The sequence below is a fragment of the Octopus sinensis genome, linkage group LG7 (genome assembly GCF_006345805.1).
Source record: "Octopus sinensis linkage group LG7, ASM634580v1, whole genome shotgun sequence".
Classification (NCBI taxonomy): domain Eukaryota; kingdom Metazoa; phylum Mollusca; class Cephalopoda; order Octopoda; family Octopodidae; genus Octopus; species Octopus sinensis.
Window position 1 is genome coordinate 6,760,919 of NC_043003.1, and position 18,589 is coordinate 6,779,507.

Here is an 18,589-nt window from a genome sequence, read left to right on the forward strand (position 1 = left end):
AAAAAGATGTTTTATAAACACATTCTACCAGTATACGAAGTAGTGTTTAGTTAGGTGGAAATTATTTTTAAAAACTGCCGGTCAAACCGAAAAGATCCCACATCAAATTCAAATATATTCGTAATTTACACTCTCTGAAAGGTGTTTGTAACAAATTTCACCCACGGGAAAATCTTTTTCGCAACAAATTGCATTATAAACGAAATCTACCTCATCTGAAGCTGATTTCTAGAAAATTTCCCCCCAAAATATCTATTTTCTGGAAGTAATGGGGAAACAAAATTAAGGGTGGGGTACACTTGGGGAGACGCCCATGTTCAGATCACTGCAGGACAAGTGCTTACTGTCTGACGTTGAGGGTATGAATTTGATTTCGAGATCATAAGGATCTGATGAACCTTCTCTGTAACATTCGCGTGACATGGCTTGGCAGAGGTGTGGAATTTTTATACTCCTATCCAGGAGTAGTTAAATCGATTATATTGACCCCAGTGCTCAACTGGTACTTCTATACATACTCCGTGAAAGGATGGTTGGATGTACCTCTTTAATAAGGTTGTCTGCTAAAATTGTTATTGGTGTCAGGCAAAATACATATCGGAAGTACTTCCGGCCTTTTATATTTTCAGTTTAAATTCTACCCATTTTAACTTTACGTCCTCCAATGGGTGATAAAAAAAATACCTGTTAATTACTGGAATCTTGTGTAACGGACTACACCCTCTGATCCTTAACATTGCTGGTTTTGTGTCCAAATTCGAAACAATTGTTTGACTGAAACAAACTCGAATCCGTTGCAGGGTGACGTCAGTTTTTGCCATTGCTGGAGACGTAAACCCGGAAAACGAATCGGTTCACCATGGCGGCCACGGCCTCAAGCCCAGTGGAGGAAGATGTCTTCGACTGTTTTGATCATTACGATAAAATCCCTACAAAAAACAGTGTCGCCTATATTTTCAGCAATGTGACTTTCAGGAACAACGAAATTCGTGATGCTTCAACCGAAGACAATAATTTATTCAAAGAGGCATTAATAAATCTTGGATTTAGCGCTGAAAATATCAAAGAATATGTTGATATGGAAACCAGTGATATACCGGGAAAATTCGATGAAGACTTTGATTATCCCGAGATTGATTGTTTTGTTTGTGCAATTCTGAGTTATATGCTCCCAGAGAACCTTATCCGTACATACGACAAGGCCATACCGTTAAATAAAATACTTACATGTGTCGAAGATGCATCATATTTAAAAGATAAACCTAAATTAATTTTTGTGGTAACAACTCCTCGGCATTGCGATAATGCTATCGAAAAATGCGATGCTGATACCATCGGATTTGAAGAAGAACATACCACCCCACGGACTGCAGATATGCTCGTCGTTTGTTCGTCCAGCGACAATACCACAAGAAGCTCATATTTTATGAAGTTTTTACACAAAGTTCTGGAAGAATGTGGTAACAAATATGATATTATGACGATTTTGGCAGCTGTTTCAAACTGTATTAAAGAGGAAATCGAAAGCAATGAACAGATGCCCTGCATCATGTCGACGTTAACGAAGCAACTGAAATTCGAACGTAGTACCAACAACACAGTATAGTTTATTTTATATGGAACATTCTCCGACAAGGCGCAGGTAAAGAATACATACACCACCGGGTTTCGGCGTAACAAAAACCCTAAACCCTAACCGTCGGGGGTACTACTCGAGAACAGTGGTCCCGGTGCGCGCACTCGCGTAGTCGCGCATCCGCGCTAGCTAGTCGATCCTTTGTGTTTTTGTATGTTATTTACTTTGAGTTTTTGTGTTTTATTTACTTTGTTGAACAAAAATTCTTTACTTTGTGTTTTATTTACTTCGTTTTAAAACATTATTTACTTGGTGTAAAATTTTTTTTATTTATTTTGTGTTTTATTTACTTTGCTAAGGTAGTCGTTGTAGGATCGACTAGTTACGACTAGCTAGCGCGAGTGCGCGCACCGGGACCCCTGTTCTCAAGTAGTACCACCCTCGGGTGTACGTATTCTTTACCTTCGCCACCGTGATTTAAAATGACAAAATTCTAAAGTTCTGCCCTTCACACCCACTTGTGCCGTACGAAGATAAAATGTAGTTTGACATTTGAGACCTAAAACTTAATTTTTTAATATATTTTAATGTAGACGATGCATAAAATACAAATCCTAAACTTAAATTGTTAAACAGATAACTCTAGTATTTTTCATTATTTTAATTTGTTTTAATTGTTAAAATAATTAAAGCTTTATTCGATCTTTTAAATAATCTGTAATGAACAATTTACGCAGTTTTGGTTCTTAGGGCAATCAAGTCATTTGATGTCTAGAAAAACGAATCAGAACTTATGTAATTATTCATTCTTAATCAAGTCCTACAGATTATCTTAATTGATGTTATAATATTTTGTCTACGGGCGCATGTGGCGGAGACGTAACCCGACCCCCCCCCCACCGCTGTCTATATCGAAAATTTTATTAGAAAATATCAATTTTTATGAAAGTTAAAGGGAAACAGAGTTTGTGTGAGATTTGGCTGTTATTTCTAGCATATGGATAGCCTGCTTGAAGGCTGTAGAATCGGGAGGGGAGAGATGTGTTTTTTTGGGGGGAGCGGGGTTTTCTTTTTTGAAAAATCGAAATTTTACAAACAATTTTTGTTCAGAATCATAATCTCCGTATTTTTCTACGTATTTCACCCCACAAAAAATTCTGGAAAAATGAAGAAATGAGAAAGTGGGGGGGAGGGGGGATTGAAGTTGCGATTTTTGCCAGTTTTTTTTTTTTTTTCCAGAATCGAAATCACACCCGAAAAAGGGGTTTCTGTAAAAAAAAAAGAAAAGAAAAAATTAATTAGAAAAAAAAGTGGGAGAGTTGGGTTAGGTTAGGTGGTCTCCGCCCTATCTGCCCTATTTCCGATTGCATGCTGGTAACTCACAAAAAGGGACCAAAATCCCCAAAAGAATACTACTCACACATCTGAGTGTTGAGCTGATTTTGAATTTTGGAAATATATTAAATATTCCATATATATATTTCGAAACGAAGGAACTGAATTTATTAAGCTTTGCCCTTGTGTAATGACGTGAGCTGAGAGAACCTGCTGATAACCAGGAAGTAAAGTTGGACTTGTGTGGATTTCAACATGTCTGACTTAACCGCGGTAGATATCATGAAGTATTTCGCTGTTTATGAAATGACACAAAATAAGAGAAGAGTAGCCTACATTTTCAAGAATAAACCGTTCCCAAAAGACGTAGAAAACATTCGAAATGCCTTAAAAGTGCTTGGATTTAATGAAACAGATATCAAAGTACACACGTTCGAAGAAATGCCTATGGTTTCTAAAGAGTTTAATGACGATGATATTGATTGCATTTTTTGTGTAATTCTGAAAAATGTGGAATTGGATAACGAATTTACGGACGTGGCGGAGGTTCACAATTTGCTTTCTTATCTGAAGACCGATAAATGTCCATTATTAGCCGGAATACCTAAATTAATTTTTGTTGAAGCTTCGCGAGGAAGTAAGCCTGATACAGCAGAAACCCAGCCGAACGTTAATGAAAACGAGGAACTAATTTCGAAATGTCAAATTGAGGAAGATACGCTGATCTACTTTTCATCGTGCCTTGGTTATCCATCTTTTAATAATGAAAGTAATGGGTCGTGGTTTATTAGCACCCTAAGTAAAATTTTGGTAAAATATGGCACCATTTACGAAATGATGGTACTTTTAACAGGTGTTTCTAAGCATGTTGCTTCGTTCGTATTTAAAAGCGAAACCCTGCCCGAATTTTCAAAATGCAAGCAAATGCCCTGCATTATGTCGAAACTAACTAAACAACTCAAGTTTTAACCTCGAACCTCAAATCTAGTTTTACTATAAATGGAACATGCTCCTTCAAGAGAGAGTAAAGTACTTTTTCATATTGACAAATTCTATGCTTTTCCCTTTCACACACAAGCATGCAACAAACTTTAATTTTTACATATCTTACCTCAAACTTAAATTGCTAAAAGATAAATATATTTTCCATTTATTTTTCAGTGTGTGACCTCGTCTGTACCACTAGCGATTTTTTTCCCCTGTCTTCCCTTCTCTGGATCTTTTCTTCTCCTATGTTTCCGACGAAGAGCTCCGCTCGAAACGTCAAACCCTCCTTCTTCCCTTATTTCCTGAGCGTCCAATAATACTTTATTTGTTCAACGTCCTTGCGTTGTTGTGTTTTTGTTTTCTTGTTTAGATTAACTTTATATATAGATATATACATGATTGTTAAAATGATTATAAGCTTTGTTCGATTCCTTAAATATGCTATATTTTTTAATATGCATTTGGCGAGGGCCATATATATATTTTCGGCTACAAACGTGTTTTAAAGAAACAGAATCATTTTTACTTCGAAATATGACTTGACATTATATATATACGTCTGTTTCACAATGTCTCAAACGTTTAAACTGCACTAATAACATTTTCTGATGTTAACACGAAGTTCGGACAAACTTTTAATTGTTTGTATGGCCGATTTATTAAAGTTTCAATATTGAATGCCTTTTCGTTATTCCTCTTCTTCACTGTACTTTACCATTTTGATATCTGTAAACAATCTTTATTTAACACAGGAACTTTCTCGAATACCGTCGAAAATTATTTTTTTATGTCAGATGGTGACTTAATGGTACTATTTGAGAACAGTGGTCCCAGTGCGCGCACTCGTGCATCCGCGCTAGCTAGTCATGACTAGTCTATCCTTTGTGTTTTTGTGTGTTATTTACTTTGTTTAAAAAATTATGTGTAAAAAATAATATTATCTGATTTATCTGATGTTTGGCCAAAATATCAAATTGATCGAAACACTACGTAATATAAAACATGAAGTAACTGCAAACGTGTGTCCGCCTCATTCGAATTTGTTTCTTCGTAATTTTCATAAAAATGGATATTTTTAAATGGTGAAAATTGCAGTTTTACTGGAATTTAATGCAAAAAAAAAAAAAGTGGTCGGCGGGTATTGATTCTTAGAAAGTTTCTAATTTCTAATTTCAGGTACAAAAGTACCTGAAAGTGTGTCACAAGTGGCCACCCGCCATTTTTTCTTCTCTCTCTTTAAATTAAGATATAATCGTAATCTAACGAATCTGAAAGATTTTTGCAGAAAATTTCATTCAAAAATATCCGTGAGAAAACAAATTCGTGCGTGAGGAGGGGCACACTTCTGCATACTCTTTTACTTGTTTCAGTCAATTGACTGCGGCCATGCTGGAGCACCGCCTTTTTAATCGAGCAACTCGACACCGGGACTTATTCTTTATAAGCCCAGTACTTATTCTATCGGTCTCATTTTGCCGAACCGCTAAGTGACGGGGACATAAACACATCAGCATCGGTTGTCAAGCAATGCTAGGGGGACAAACACATACACACACACACACACAGAGGCATATATACGACAGGCTTCTTTCAGTTTCCGTCTACCAAATCCACTCACAAGGCATTGGTCGGCCCGGGGCTATAGCAGAAGACACTTGCCCAAGATGCCACGCAGTGGGACTGAACCCGGAACCATGTGGTTGGTTAGCAAGCTACTTACCACACAGCCACTCCTATGCCTATAAATAAACACATTTTAAAAAAATCATAACAGAATTGCTGTTAAATCGACCATTATCAACTCGATGCCAAATCATTACGCGCACAGAAACTTATTTTATCATATGTATGTGCATAATACATCTCTGTATGTAGGTGCGTGTATATTATATACATTCAATTACAAGAATTGTGAAAATAAGGGGAGGTTACTCTTTATCCTTATGTTCCTGAACTCGCAATTATTAGGCTGGTGCGTAATTATTGCGGCTTTTTTTTTTTTTCCAATAAATTTTATTCAACAAAAACAATAACAACCTTTATAACAAAATGCATCTTTAAATGATTATTCCGGAGCATATTCATCATATACTTCAATTTCTACTTGGCGTTTTGTTTAAATTTTTTGTTGAATAAAATTTATTTTTAAAAAACCGCAATAATTATGCACCAACGTAATAGAAATACCCAAATTAAAGGCTGGCAGAATCGTTAGCAGGCCGGGCGAAAAGCTTAGCGGTATTTCGTCTGCCGCTACGTTTCTGAGTTCAAATTCCGCTGAGGTCGACTTTGCCTTTCATCCTTTCGGGGTCGATTAAATAAGTACCTATTTCTTTACTACCCGCAAGGGGCTAAACACAGAGTGGACAAACAGAGACAGACAAACGGATTAAGTCGATTATATCGACCCCAGTGCGTAACTGGTACTTATTTAATCGACCCCGAAAGGATGAAAGGCAAAGTCGACCTCGGCGGAATTTGAAATCAGAACGCAGCGGCGGAAATACCATAAAGCATTTCGCCCGGAGTGCTAACGTTTCTGCCAGCTCGCCGCCTTAAAATAAGTACCAGTTACGCACTGGGATCGATATAATCGACTTAATCCCTTTGTCCCTTTTGTGTTTAGCCCCTTGTGGGCAGTAAAGAAATAAGAAATACCTGAATTACCATTAACGACTGGAGTTTTATTAAACGTTGTGATAATTACATTTTGGTTCGTATGTATGAATATTCGTTTTTGTTTTTTGTATTTTTCAATAGGAGCTTTGATGAAGACTGCTAATGAAAGCATAGGGATTCAATTTTTAAAAATGCCGAAATAACAGGAAAATAAAATTTTATTTGTCACTTCCCAAATATCATAGGTTTGATTACATTTAATACTAGCAGTATCGCCCGGCGTTGCTCGGGTTTGTAAGGGAAATAACTATAAAGCATTTTTAGATAGTTATAGCCAAAAAATTGGGAAAAAATGATGGTAAATTTTTTTTTTAGTTAAAAAGGTCGATGTGCGTCCCCTAGACAGTCTGTGGTTTGTGTTTCTGATTCTCGACCCCATGTCGAATTTATCGATTTTCTTCAGAACTGGGGGAACTTTCCAAATTTTTCGCTGCGTTAGTTTTGAATTATGACATTGGGCTATGTGTGTGTCAAGTTTCATCAGAATCGGTTGAAAGCCGTGGTCAGGGTGAGGGTACAAGCAAACAGACACACAGAAACACACACAGACAAACTGCCGTTTATATATAGAGAGATGAAAGAAAAATGCCGAAGTCAATGAGTCACTTGTTTCTCGACATTGTTATTTTCTATAATAAATACTCTTCCTAATTTCATAAATGTATGAGTGTAAGTATAAAAAACTACCAAAATATATCCTTATTTAGACATGAGTTACATGATCTTACAAACAAGTTATATACATTTTTAAGAAGTTTTCAAAGGAGCACGTACGAAGAGCCAGACAAGGAAGGAAGAGTTATCCCTGGCTACAGTTGTGCAGATGTTAAAAGAGCAGAGAACGCAGCAAACGCAACTGGGAGATCAGCTGGAAACATTTATGGGAAGAATGGAGAAAGAGCAACAGCAGTTGTAGGAAAATCACCAACAGTTTAAGGAGGAGTTGCGCAAAATGAGTGGTGATGTCACATGGTGCAAGGAGCAAATGGACAGGCTTGACAAGAGAATGGAGTGCGTGGAGAAACTTTGTGCTACCGAGCCTAAGGTTGCTGAACCTGAAAGAGTTGCTGTTGCTGCGCCATATCGTAATGCTCCAACATCTGGGCCCTTGTCTCCTGGAGTTCAAGGTGGCTCTGTGGTTCCCAGTAGGAAGAAGCCATAGGAATTCGATGACAAAGTGTCTTGGGAGGCCTACGGAAACCAGTTCGAGATACTGGCTGACAAGAACGATTGGGACGAGGGGCAAAGAGCCGTTCAGTTTGCCATCAGTTTGAAGGGTCCTGCACAGAAGTAGACAGGGGTTGTTACTCGGCACTGGTGGAAGTCCTCCAGAGAAAATATGGCACTATGTGCCAGAGAGAAATGTACAGGGTACGCTTCCGCACCCGTGTCAGGGCTAGAGAGGAGCCCCTACAGCAGCTTGCCCAGGACTTGGAGAGCACGGTGCATAAAGCCTACCCTACAGCTACCCCTGACCTCTTGTCTCTTCTTTTGAAGGAACAATTTTTAGATGCTCTGGACAGTGCAAATATCAAGGTCCAAGTGAAGCAGACACGGCCAGGTACGATGCAGGATGCGCTGGCTAGCGCTCTGGAATTCGAGTTGTACATCAAATCTAGCACCGGAAATTTCCGGGTGAGTTGCAGCTCCGGATTCCAGGCAAAGAGAGAAAACATCCGCGAGACTGAAGGACTTGGGAATAGTCATGGACCTTGTGGGAAGGATAAAGAGATGACTGGTGTGTGTTGCTGGCACTGTGGGAGACCTGGACACAAGCAGCAGGATTGCTACAGCTTGAAGAGAGAAAACGCAGAACAGTAGAGCAGGGTCTGCTTTTAAGGGCGAGTGCTGGATATGTGGCAAAAAGGGACACGTGAAGTATGACTGCCCAACAAGAACTAAGGAAAGGTTAGTGGAAAATAAAGAAAGTCGGAAAACTAAGAGGAGCTGGTGTTAAGGGGCAACCGCAAGACCGGACATTCCAAGCATGCCCCACACTCGAGACGGCGTGCAGAGTCCGTGATTGACAGTATACGAGTGGATGGAAGAGCTAACGGCCGGACGTGTTCTCTTGTGATCGACTCAGCCACGGGACAGACCTTTGTGAGGCCCAATGTGTTGTAGTATCTAGACCTGCCAGAGTCATCGCAGCAGTTGTGTGGTGTTACCGGGCATTGTACTGAGCTGAGAGGGCCGGTTAATGTCCGAATAGATGTTGCCGGACTAGAAGTCGTGCTTCCTGTCTATGTGGTGGAGATGGAAGATCAATGTATTTGGGGATTGGATTATTTGGCGTCGATGGCTTGTCAGCTGGACTTGTGTTCAAAGAAGCTTTCGGTGCAGGGAAGACCAGTCCCCGTTAAGGTAGTAAAGCGGACCGCGCCTGGTAGCGAGGTAAGAGCGCTACGGACGACAATAATACCACCGAGATCCGAAAAACTGCTCCAGTGTCGTGTGAGCGATCCGTTTGATGGCTGCCTGGGGTTGGTGGAGCCCGACAGACAATGCAAGATGAAAGCTGGAGTGACGGTCGGACGAACCCTGGTAAAGGCAGGAGCTGATGAAGTGCTGGTTGTAGCAGCCAACCTTTCGAGAGTGGCACAGCCAACCTTTCGAGAGTGGCACAGAAGATACCATCAAATCAAGGTTGCCGAAAAAGATAGGGAAAAGACTGCATTTTCGTACGGACGGGGTTTGTGGCAGTTCAATGTGATGCCGTTCGGCTTGTGCAACGCCCCTGTAACTTTCGAGCGTCTTATGCATCGGGTACTGGAGGGCCTACACTGGCAGGCCGCCCTCATCTATCTTGATGACGTCATAGTGTTTGGTCGAACGTTTGATCAAGAACTGGAGAGGTTTTCGGGGGTATTTGAGACGTTTCGAACTGCAAACCTCAAGTTGAATCCGAAGAAGTGCTGTCTGTTTCAGAAGGAAGTAAGATACCTGGGACATATTGTGGGCGAAGACGGTATCCGTACTGACCCAGAGAAGTTGGCCGCCGTGAAGGATTGGCCGGTCCCTACTTGTGTAAAGGAGTTGAGGAGTTTGCTCGAACTGTGCACCTATTGCAGGTGCTTTGTAAAAGACTTTGCAACAGTGGCTGCACCGTTGCACAAGCTGCTGGGGAAGATCCAAAAGTTTGAGTGGACTGCCGTTACACAGGGCGCTTTTGGCGGAGTCAAACGGGCGCTAGTGAGTTCTCCGGTGTTGACGTACCCGGACCTAAGCAAGCCTTTCATACTGGACTGTAATGCCAGTAGCCATGGTATTGGTGGAGTACTGTCTCAGAAGAAGGGCGACAAGGAATATGTGATGGCGTATTACAGGACAAAGCTTAGCCCACCCGAGCGAAACTACTGTGTAATCCGTAAGGAGCTTTTGGCGGTGATGAAGAGTGTTAACTTTTTCCATCCGTACCTGTACGGTTCTCACTCTACCATCAGAACGGACCATGCAGCACTCAAGTGGCTGAGTACACTGTGGAACCCGGAGGGACAATTAGCATGCTGGCTAGGGAAACTGGACCAGCACAATTATGAGGTACAGCACCGTCCGGGGCGAGTACATGGTAATGCTGACAGTTTGAGTCGTCGTCCCTATGAACCGGACTTCTAGCATTGTGCAGGAAGAGAAGAGCACAGTAAAAAGTGCAAACGTACTACAGTGACTGGATATGTGTCAACCGGAGAAGTACAGAGGAGACAGATGGAAGATGCCGACTTAAGGCCAGTGGTAGAGTGGCTGCAGCAGGAAGCAGCGAGACCATCTTGGGAGGAGGTATCCAGGTTCAGCCCTGAAACTAAAAGCTATTGGGGCCAGTGGGACCTACTTTGTCTGAACGATCGGCTATTTGAGAGGCGCTGGGAGACACCCGACGGCCTTAAAAAGTATTAGCAGTTGGTGATACCCAAGAGGATGAGGCCTGAGCTGCTGGAAGAAGCTCACAACCAAATTCCAAGCGGACATCAGTGGGTAAAGAACATGTTGAATCAGCTGCGGCACAGATTCTATTGGACGGGCACGCGAGTTTCTCTGGGCCAGCAAACTGCAGGCTGTTTGTGTGGGGACCCGTGGTGGAATCAGAGACCCGCGTGCGGCGTAACAATATACTGATGACACATAGCAGATTATCCTCATCGTTTAATGTTCCTTATTCCATGCTGGCATGGGTTGGACGGTTTGACTGAGGACTGGCAAGCCAGGAGGCTGCACCAGGCTCCAATCTGATCTGGCAAGGTTTCTACAGCTGGATGCCCTTCCTAACGCCAACCATTCCAAGAGTGTAGTGGGTGCTTTTTATGCGCCACCGGCACAGGAGCCAGTCAGGGGACACTGGCATCAGCAGTGTCCGGATGGTGGTTTTTTTACATGCTACCGGCACTGGAGCCAGTCGAGGAAAGGGGCTGGCATCAACCACGTTCGGATGGCACTTTTTACGTGTCACTGGCACAGGGAGCCGGTCAAGGGGGAACTGGCATTGGCCACAACTACTATTTCCATTTTTGATTTGATTGAGATTCTGATTGTGATTTTTATCTTGATTTTACTTGACTCCATGGGTCTCCTCAAGCACGGTGGGTCACTCGACGATTCAAAGGTACTTTTTAAATGGACTGGTTATGCAACACTGGTATAGTGATCTCACTTTAATTGCCAGGTCTGCTCAATCACAACATATCTCCCTAACACTACAACTACGTGTACTGCTACTACAACTACTATAACTTCTAGGTTCATAGGGGGAACATCACAACACACATTTGTGACAACCACTGCTTACTCATTGTATTTAACCATTTTTATTTCTTTTTCCTTTTTTCTTTTGGAAAGAGAGAAAGAAGCAAAAGAAAAGAAAAAAAGTAAAAAGGACAAAAACAATAATATATTTCAAACATTTAACGTCACAAAGTCTCGGTCTTTTGTCATTGCCTCTGTGAGGCCCAACATTCAAAGGGAAGACCTATGTCTTCCTGGGTCTACCTCTTCCACGGGTTTCTTCCACTGTTAGGGAGTGGCACTTCTTCACACAGCTCTCCCCATCCATTCTCGCAACATGACCATACCAGCACAGTTGTCTCTCTTTCACACCACATCTGATGCTGCTTATGTTCAACTTTTCTCTCGGGATGCTTATACTCTCTGGTGTGTGCATTACACATCTAGCAGATCATACTACCTTCATTTTCTTTCAAGCCTACCAATGTCCTCAACATTCATAGCCCATGTTTTACTGCCGTGTAGCATGGCTGTTCGTACGCAGGCATCATACAGTCTACCTTTCACCCTGAGCAAGAGGCCCTTTGTCACCAGCAGAGGTAGGAGCTCTCTGAACTTTGCCCAGGCTATTCTCTTATTCTAGTGGCAATGCTCTCAGAGTATCCACCCCTACTACAGACTTGGTCACCTAGGTAGCAGAGGCTATCAACTACTTCTAGTTTCTTCCCCTGGCATGTGATGGAATCTGTTTTCTGAGCAACTGCCGCACACAAAAACTATCATCCTGGTAAACCTTCCTTTGATGTTGCTGCACCTCTTATGCATCCATAGCTTACACTGGGTACATATACCTGAAAGGGTTTGTGATTTGTTCACCTTCCTACTTACTAGGAGTCAATGTTTTTGCAACATTGACTCTAAAGTACTTCAATTCTAAACCTTGCTTCCACACCTGAAATTTCTTCTCTAATTCTGGTAGTGATTCAGCTACTAGAGCAAGGTCATCAACATAGAGGAGCTCCCAGGGGCAGCCTGTCTTGAATTCCTCTGTTATTGTCTGGAGGACTATGATGAATAAAAGGGAGCTGAGGACTGATCCTTGGTGAACCCTTACTTCTACCTGGAATTCTTCACTATACTCATTGCCGACCCTTACCTTACTGACAACATCCCTATACAGGGCCTATATAGCTCTTACTAACCACTTGTCTACTTCTAGTTTACCCATCATCCACCAGATAAGGGATCAGGGGATCTTGTCAAAGGCTTTCTCCAAGCAAACAAAAGCCAAGTATTGGGGTTTATCTTTAGCTAGGTATTTCTCCTGCAGTTGTCGAACCAGGAATATGGCATCAGTAGTGCTTCTACCCGGCACAAAACTGAACTGTATCTCATCTAAGCAGACTCTCTCCCTAATGAGATGGGCTATGACCCTCTCTGTGACCTTCATTACCTGATCCAGCAGTCTGATACTCCTGTAATTATTTCTATTTAAGGCATCACCTTTACCTTTGTAGCAGTTGACTATGATACTACTAAACCACTCACTGAGTATGACTCATTAATGAACCACCTGCTTTGCAATACGGGTGACTGGACTATAGCCCACACCACCAGATGTTTTAAGCATCTCAACAGTGATTCCTGATGATGGGCTGGGGGCTTTCCTGATTTCATATCCTTAATTGCTTTATGTACCAGAGTACTGTCAATTCAGATAACTGGTCTTTCAACTGGGTCAACATTTGGCAAGCTCCCCTCCTTCCATTCATTCTCCACAATCAGCAGCCTTTCCTAATGGCTTCTCCAAGCCTCTTTCTTTAAAGAATCATTAAAAGCAAGTGCACCATCATTCACAATTTTCTCTCACACACTGTTTTGCAATCTGAAATACTTCAATTCTTTGGTCCTCCCATCACTGAACATTGGCAAACTTCTTTTTTGCTTCTCCCTTGGCTATATATATATATTTCTTTATTGCCCACAAGGGGCTAAACATAGAGGGGACAAACAAGGACAGACAAAGGGATTAAGTCGATTATATCGACCCAGTGTGAAACTGGTACTTTATTTATCGACCCCAAAAGGATGAAAGGCAAAGTCGACCCCGGCGGAATTTGAACTCAGAACATAAAGACAGACGAAATACCGCTAAGCATTTCGTCCGGTGCGCTGACGTTTCTGCCAGCTCGAGCCTCCCTTCTGGCAATCTGGTATAGTTCCCTGCTACCCCGACTCTTCCAGGTTTTCCAGGCCCGTTTCTTTGCTCTAATGGCTCTGGCTACCGTATTATTCCACCACCATATTACCCTAGGTCTGAAAGGGACTTTGCACCAGCCTCAGATTTGGTCTGTGGTGCTCAGTAAGCTGTCTTGCAGGAATTCCCAGTTGTCCTCTATGTCACAAGTCTGTAGCTCCTTCTCCCTCTCATCAAATTTCTCAATGAGGATGTCCCTAAATCTCTGACCATGTAAAGGGTTTGTAGCGGTCTCTGATATCCTCACTGTTTGTTGGTCGAAATGATTCGTTGTGGTTCGCTGCTTGGTTGGTATGAAGTCCTCAGAGACTGCCACTACACGTCCGTTCATGAGGGCTGCTAGGGCCAGAAAGGCTGAGTGAGTGGACCGCGTTTTAGGGGTCAGTTTCCCACACATGTGCATGGGGAAGACTTCTGGTGGCCAACTGGAAGTAATCCCATTCTGCGCATGTGCGCTGAACCTTACTCAGTAACATCACTACAGGTTCTTATGCTTCCAAATCCTTCTTTTCTAGATTGGTCTGCTTCTTGGCATCCTTCTGGCCTCGAATCTAAAGTCACTAATAACTAGTCTATGCTGGGGGAAACATTCTTCATCAGGGAGGGTCTTTGTATTTAAGAGCAACCATGCATCCTGCTGTCTGGCACCTACATTAACAGTGCTAACTCTGAAAACTGGGAAAGGGATGTTTCCGTGTTCATTTGATAGACATGTTACACCTGTGCTCACTTTTGACCTGTCATCATCCAAACATTCAAGCATGTCGAGATTGTTGCCCCTACCGGAGTAGGAGTAGGTGTTAATAGTGTCTTAAGTATAAACGTTATGAACATTGTAAATTTAAGCATTACTGGTGCTGCAGATATATGTAGCGGCTAACTGGCTTCCGTGCTGGTGGCATGTAGGAGGCACCATTTGAGCGGGATCATTACCAGCATCGCTTTACTGGCACCTGTGCTGTTGGCATGTGTAAAAAGATTTGAGCGAGGTCATTGCCAGTACCGCCTGACTGGCCCCCATGCTGGTGGCACGTTAAAGCACCTACTACACTCTCGGAGTGGTTGGCATTGGGAAGGGCATCCAGGTGTAGAAACACTGCCAGATGATGATTGGAGCCTGGTGCAGCCATCTGGTTCACCAGTCCTCAGTCAAATCGTCCAACCCATGCTAGCATGGAAAACGGACGTTAAACAATGATGATGATGATGATCGTTACCAGCATCGACTTACCGGCACTTGTGCTGGTGGCATGTGAAAAAACATTCAAGTGAGAGGTCGTTGCCAGTGCCACTGGACTGGCTCCTGTGCAGGTGGCACATAAAAAACACCATTTGAGCATGGCCATCAACAGTACTGCCTGACTGGCCCTCGTGCACCCACTACACTCTCAGAGCGGTTGGCATTAGGAAGGGCATCCAGCTGTAGAAACTCTGCCAGATCAAGACTGAAGCCTGGTGCAGCCATCTGGTTCGCCAGCCCTCAGTCAAAATCGTCCAACCCATGCTAGCATGGAAAGCAGACGTTAAATGATGATGGTGATGATGATGATGATGATGATGAAATAAAAGTAAATATCAAGATCACTATGCCAATGTTAGATTAAGTATGTGGGCTTCTAGTTGCGTTAGTCCTGAGAGCGGGGGAGTGGAGGAAGGTGAAATTGCAGGTATGATAGAAGATACCACCAGTGAGGGAAGCGGGGTTCCAGTGAGAGAAGAGAAATATCCGATATTGGTGGCAGGGGTTGGGTGGGAATGAGCAAGCACGCCATGAACAGGCAAGGGTTATTTTAGGGGACAGTACGACAAAATATGTTACCAACATGGAAACACAGGAGGAAAAGAGAACTAAGGGTATTAGGGAGATTTCATTTGGAAATTACATGAAGAATAGCACAAGAGTGGCTGTGTGGTAAGTAGCTTGTTTACCAAACACATGGTTCCAGGTTCAGTCCCACTGCGTGGCACCTTGGGCAAGTGTCTTCTACTATAGCCTCGGGCCGACCAAAGCCTTGTGAGTGGATTTGGTAGACGGAAACTGAAAGAAGCCCATCGTATATATGTATATATATATATATATGTGTGTGTGTGTGTGTGTGTGTGTGTGTGTGTATGTTTGTGTGTCTGTGTTTGTCCCATCCAACATCGCTTGACAACCGATGCTGGTGTGTTTATGTCCCCGTCACTTAGCGGTTCGGCAAAAAGAGACCGATAGAATAAGTACTGGGCTTACAAAGAATAAGTCCCGGGGTCGAGTTGCTCAAGTAAAGGCGGTGCTCCAGCATGGCCGCAGTCAAATGACTGAAACAAGTAAAAGAGTAAAAGAGTAAGAGTATTAAGGAGAAAACTAGCAGAGTTACCCAGCATTGCTTGGGATTAAAATGGCATAATTTGTATAGATATTACAGTTTATTACAGTTATGCTAAAACAAGAGATATGGGGGAAAGTGCTGCATTGACGACAAAACATTTGTGGAGTAAATAATGGGCTAATTTGACGGAGCCACATGTCATGCATCCATTTGGAGTTTTCCAGGCCCTAACCTGTCATGGAAAATTGGGTGTGATTTTTCAACGCATTGTAAAGCTGTTAGTGGATACAATCTCTTTGGCAGCGGTTAGCATTGCATCTAACACAACCCATAGTCTGAAGTTTTGACACCTCCTTCGGGTGGTTGTCCTACATCACTCATAAAGTAAATTTGGAGGAACTCTGGTTGTTCATTTGTAGGTAACAGGGAACCAATGAGGTGATAGACTTGCCCTTGAACTTTGAACGTTGGTGTAAATATATGTTCAACTATCTCCTTAGATGCATCAAATGATGTCATTTGAGAAATGCAGAGTTATATTGTCTGATATTTGTTTCTTTATTACCCACAAGGGGCTAAACACAGAGGGGACAAACAAGGACAGACAAAGGGATTAAGTCGATTACATCGACCCCAGTGCATAACTGGTACTTATTTAATCGACCCTTAAAGAATGTAAAGCAAAGTCAACCTTGACGGAATTTGAACTCAGAACGTAGCAATGGGCGAAATACTGCAAAGCATTTTGCCCGGCGTGCTAATGTCTCTGCCAGTTTGCCACCCTTGTATTGTCTGATATTGTTCAGAAAATTGTTTGACTGGATGAAAGTGCCTTCCAGAAGTTCCTTAAGACGTTGAGGAGGGGTTGGTAGTGCTGGCAATCTTACCTTACCACCTAAGCAGCACATGCCATTAATTTCATTCGGAAATTTTAAAGCTCTGCAGAAACAACAATTTGAATATAGCACACCAATTTGGACAAAGTTATCATTTTTATAATGATGGGATGTGATCGTTACCGCGTCGCCTTACTAGCACTTGTGCTAGTGGCACATGAAACATTCGAGTGAGGTTGTCACTGGCTCCTGTGCGGACTGGCTCCTTTGCGGGTGGCACATAAAAAGCACCATTTGGGCATGGTCGTTGCCAGTACCACCAAACTGGCCCTCGTGCCGGTGGCCCGTAAAAGCACCCACTACACTCTCGGAATGGTTGGCATTAGGAAGGGCATCCAGCTGTAGAAACCTTGCCAGATCAGATTGGAGCCTGGTGCAGCCTCTTAGCTTGCCAGTCCTCAGTCAAACTTTCCAACCCATGCCAGCATGGAAAGCAGGCGTTAAACAACAATGATGATGATGATGATGAAATAAAGTAAATATCAAGATCAATATGCCAATGTTAGATCAGATTGGAGTCTGGTTCGCCAGACCTCAGTCAAATCGTCCAACCCATGCTAGCATGGAAAACAGACGTTGAATGATGATGATGATGATGACGATCATGATCATGATCATCATCATCATATCTGAAGCAGCTGCAACAGTTGTGAAGAACAAATTTGCATGTAGTCTGTGTCTGAGAGTTATTCTATTGGACTGCTGTCTAATCATAAAACCATTGTTTTAATGATTCAGCAGTAAGTGCTGTAGCATACCTTTGCTGATCTTAGGAAAGTTTCATTTCCCTTCTCCCTTGAGACACCATCTGACAGGCTACAGCATGCCTTTATTTTTGCATGCAGTATAAATTAACCAAATATAAGCAAATTAATCAAATAGAATCACAAGTAGTAATAAGATGACCTTAGTGTTATCAGATTAGAATTAAAAGTGAAACAATATTATATCACATTACAATATACATCTTATTCTTTCACTTTTGAGCCATAATACCGAACCAGTGCCATTGCTATATTGTTTTAATCCAAATGGAAAAAAATTACATATTGACACTCATGGGGTCTGATACTATTACTTTGTAAAATTTGATTTGATTTGGTCAAGCCATTTAAGAATGCATAGGGAACAGATAGATAGACAAAGAATTTTATGTATATAGAAGATGTATGTATATATATATATATATATATATATATACACATATTATTCTTTTCTGTGTGTATTCTACTGATGAGGCAAAGCATTCCTAAATGCAAATTCAGAAATCCGGGATTTAGAATTATCCAGTAATTTTTTACTAGCTTCATCTTGTCTCTTTGTTTTCTCTCCGTGTTTGCGATATGGACAATTAAGGCGGTTTTAGAGTCAGATCATGGCTGCTATTTTCAGCATGGTGGTATCTCGTAGATACCCTAATTTATAATTTTAATATATATATATATATATAAAATATTATTCGAGACAAAACCACTATTTTGCAAAACAAACAAGGAAAGACTTAATCAATACATAAATTTTGCAAAATAGTGGTTTTGTCTCGAATAATATTTTATAATATTTTACTATAAAATCGATTTAATCCTAAATCTGATTTTTTCCCTGTAAATTTGGATTTATTCCCTAATATTTATTATTATATATATATATATATATATTGATAAGATTTACTAAAGAGAAAAAGAATAGCCTGCTTATGAAATTAATGTGCAAGTGGCTGAGCACTCCACAAACATGTACATCGTAGCTCTTATTGAAAGGGGCCAGTGACATAGCACCATGCAAAAGCTAAAACAATACATGGGAGCACATTGCCACCAGCAGTGTATAA

General features: G+C 41.7%; 1 protein-coding gene across 2 annotated transcripts; it reads left to right on the forward strand.

Annotated features, from left to right (window-relative positions):
* Positions 1-475: 475 nt before the first annotated feature.
* Positions 476-17,692, forward strand: LOC115213954. Of its 2 annotated transcripts, none has more exons than XM_029782957.2 (2): positions 476-1,586; positions 17,679-17,692. In XM_029782957.2, exons 1-2 carry the CDS (start codon positions 860-862, stop codon positions 17,681-17,683), a joined length of 732 nt encoding a protein of 243 aa, XP_029638817.2. In that variant the 5' UTR covers positions 476-859; the 3' UTR covers positions 17,684-17,692. The 2 variants fall into 2 exon arrangements, with proteins under 2 accessions (XP_029638817.2, XP_036360370.1); XM_036504477.1 differs by lacking the exon at positions 17,679-17,692 and adding an exon at positions 1,988-3,787 and having other exon boundaries at positions 490-1,713.
* Positions 17,693-18,589: the final 897 nt, after the last annotated feature.

Excerpts from the sequence above, each read along its gene's own strand:
- LOC115213954 (XM_036504477.1), top strand. The coding sequence starts at position 860 with ATGGCGGCCACGGCCTCAAGCCCAGTGGAGGAAGATGTCTTCGACTGT.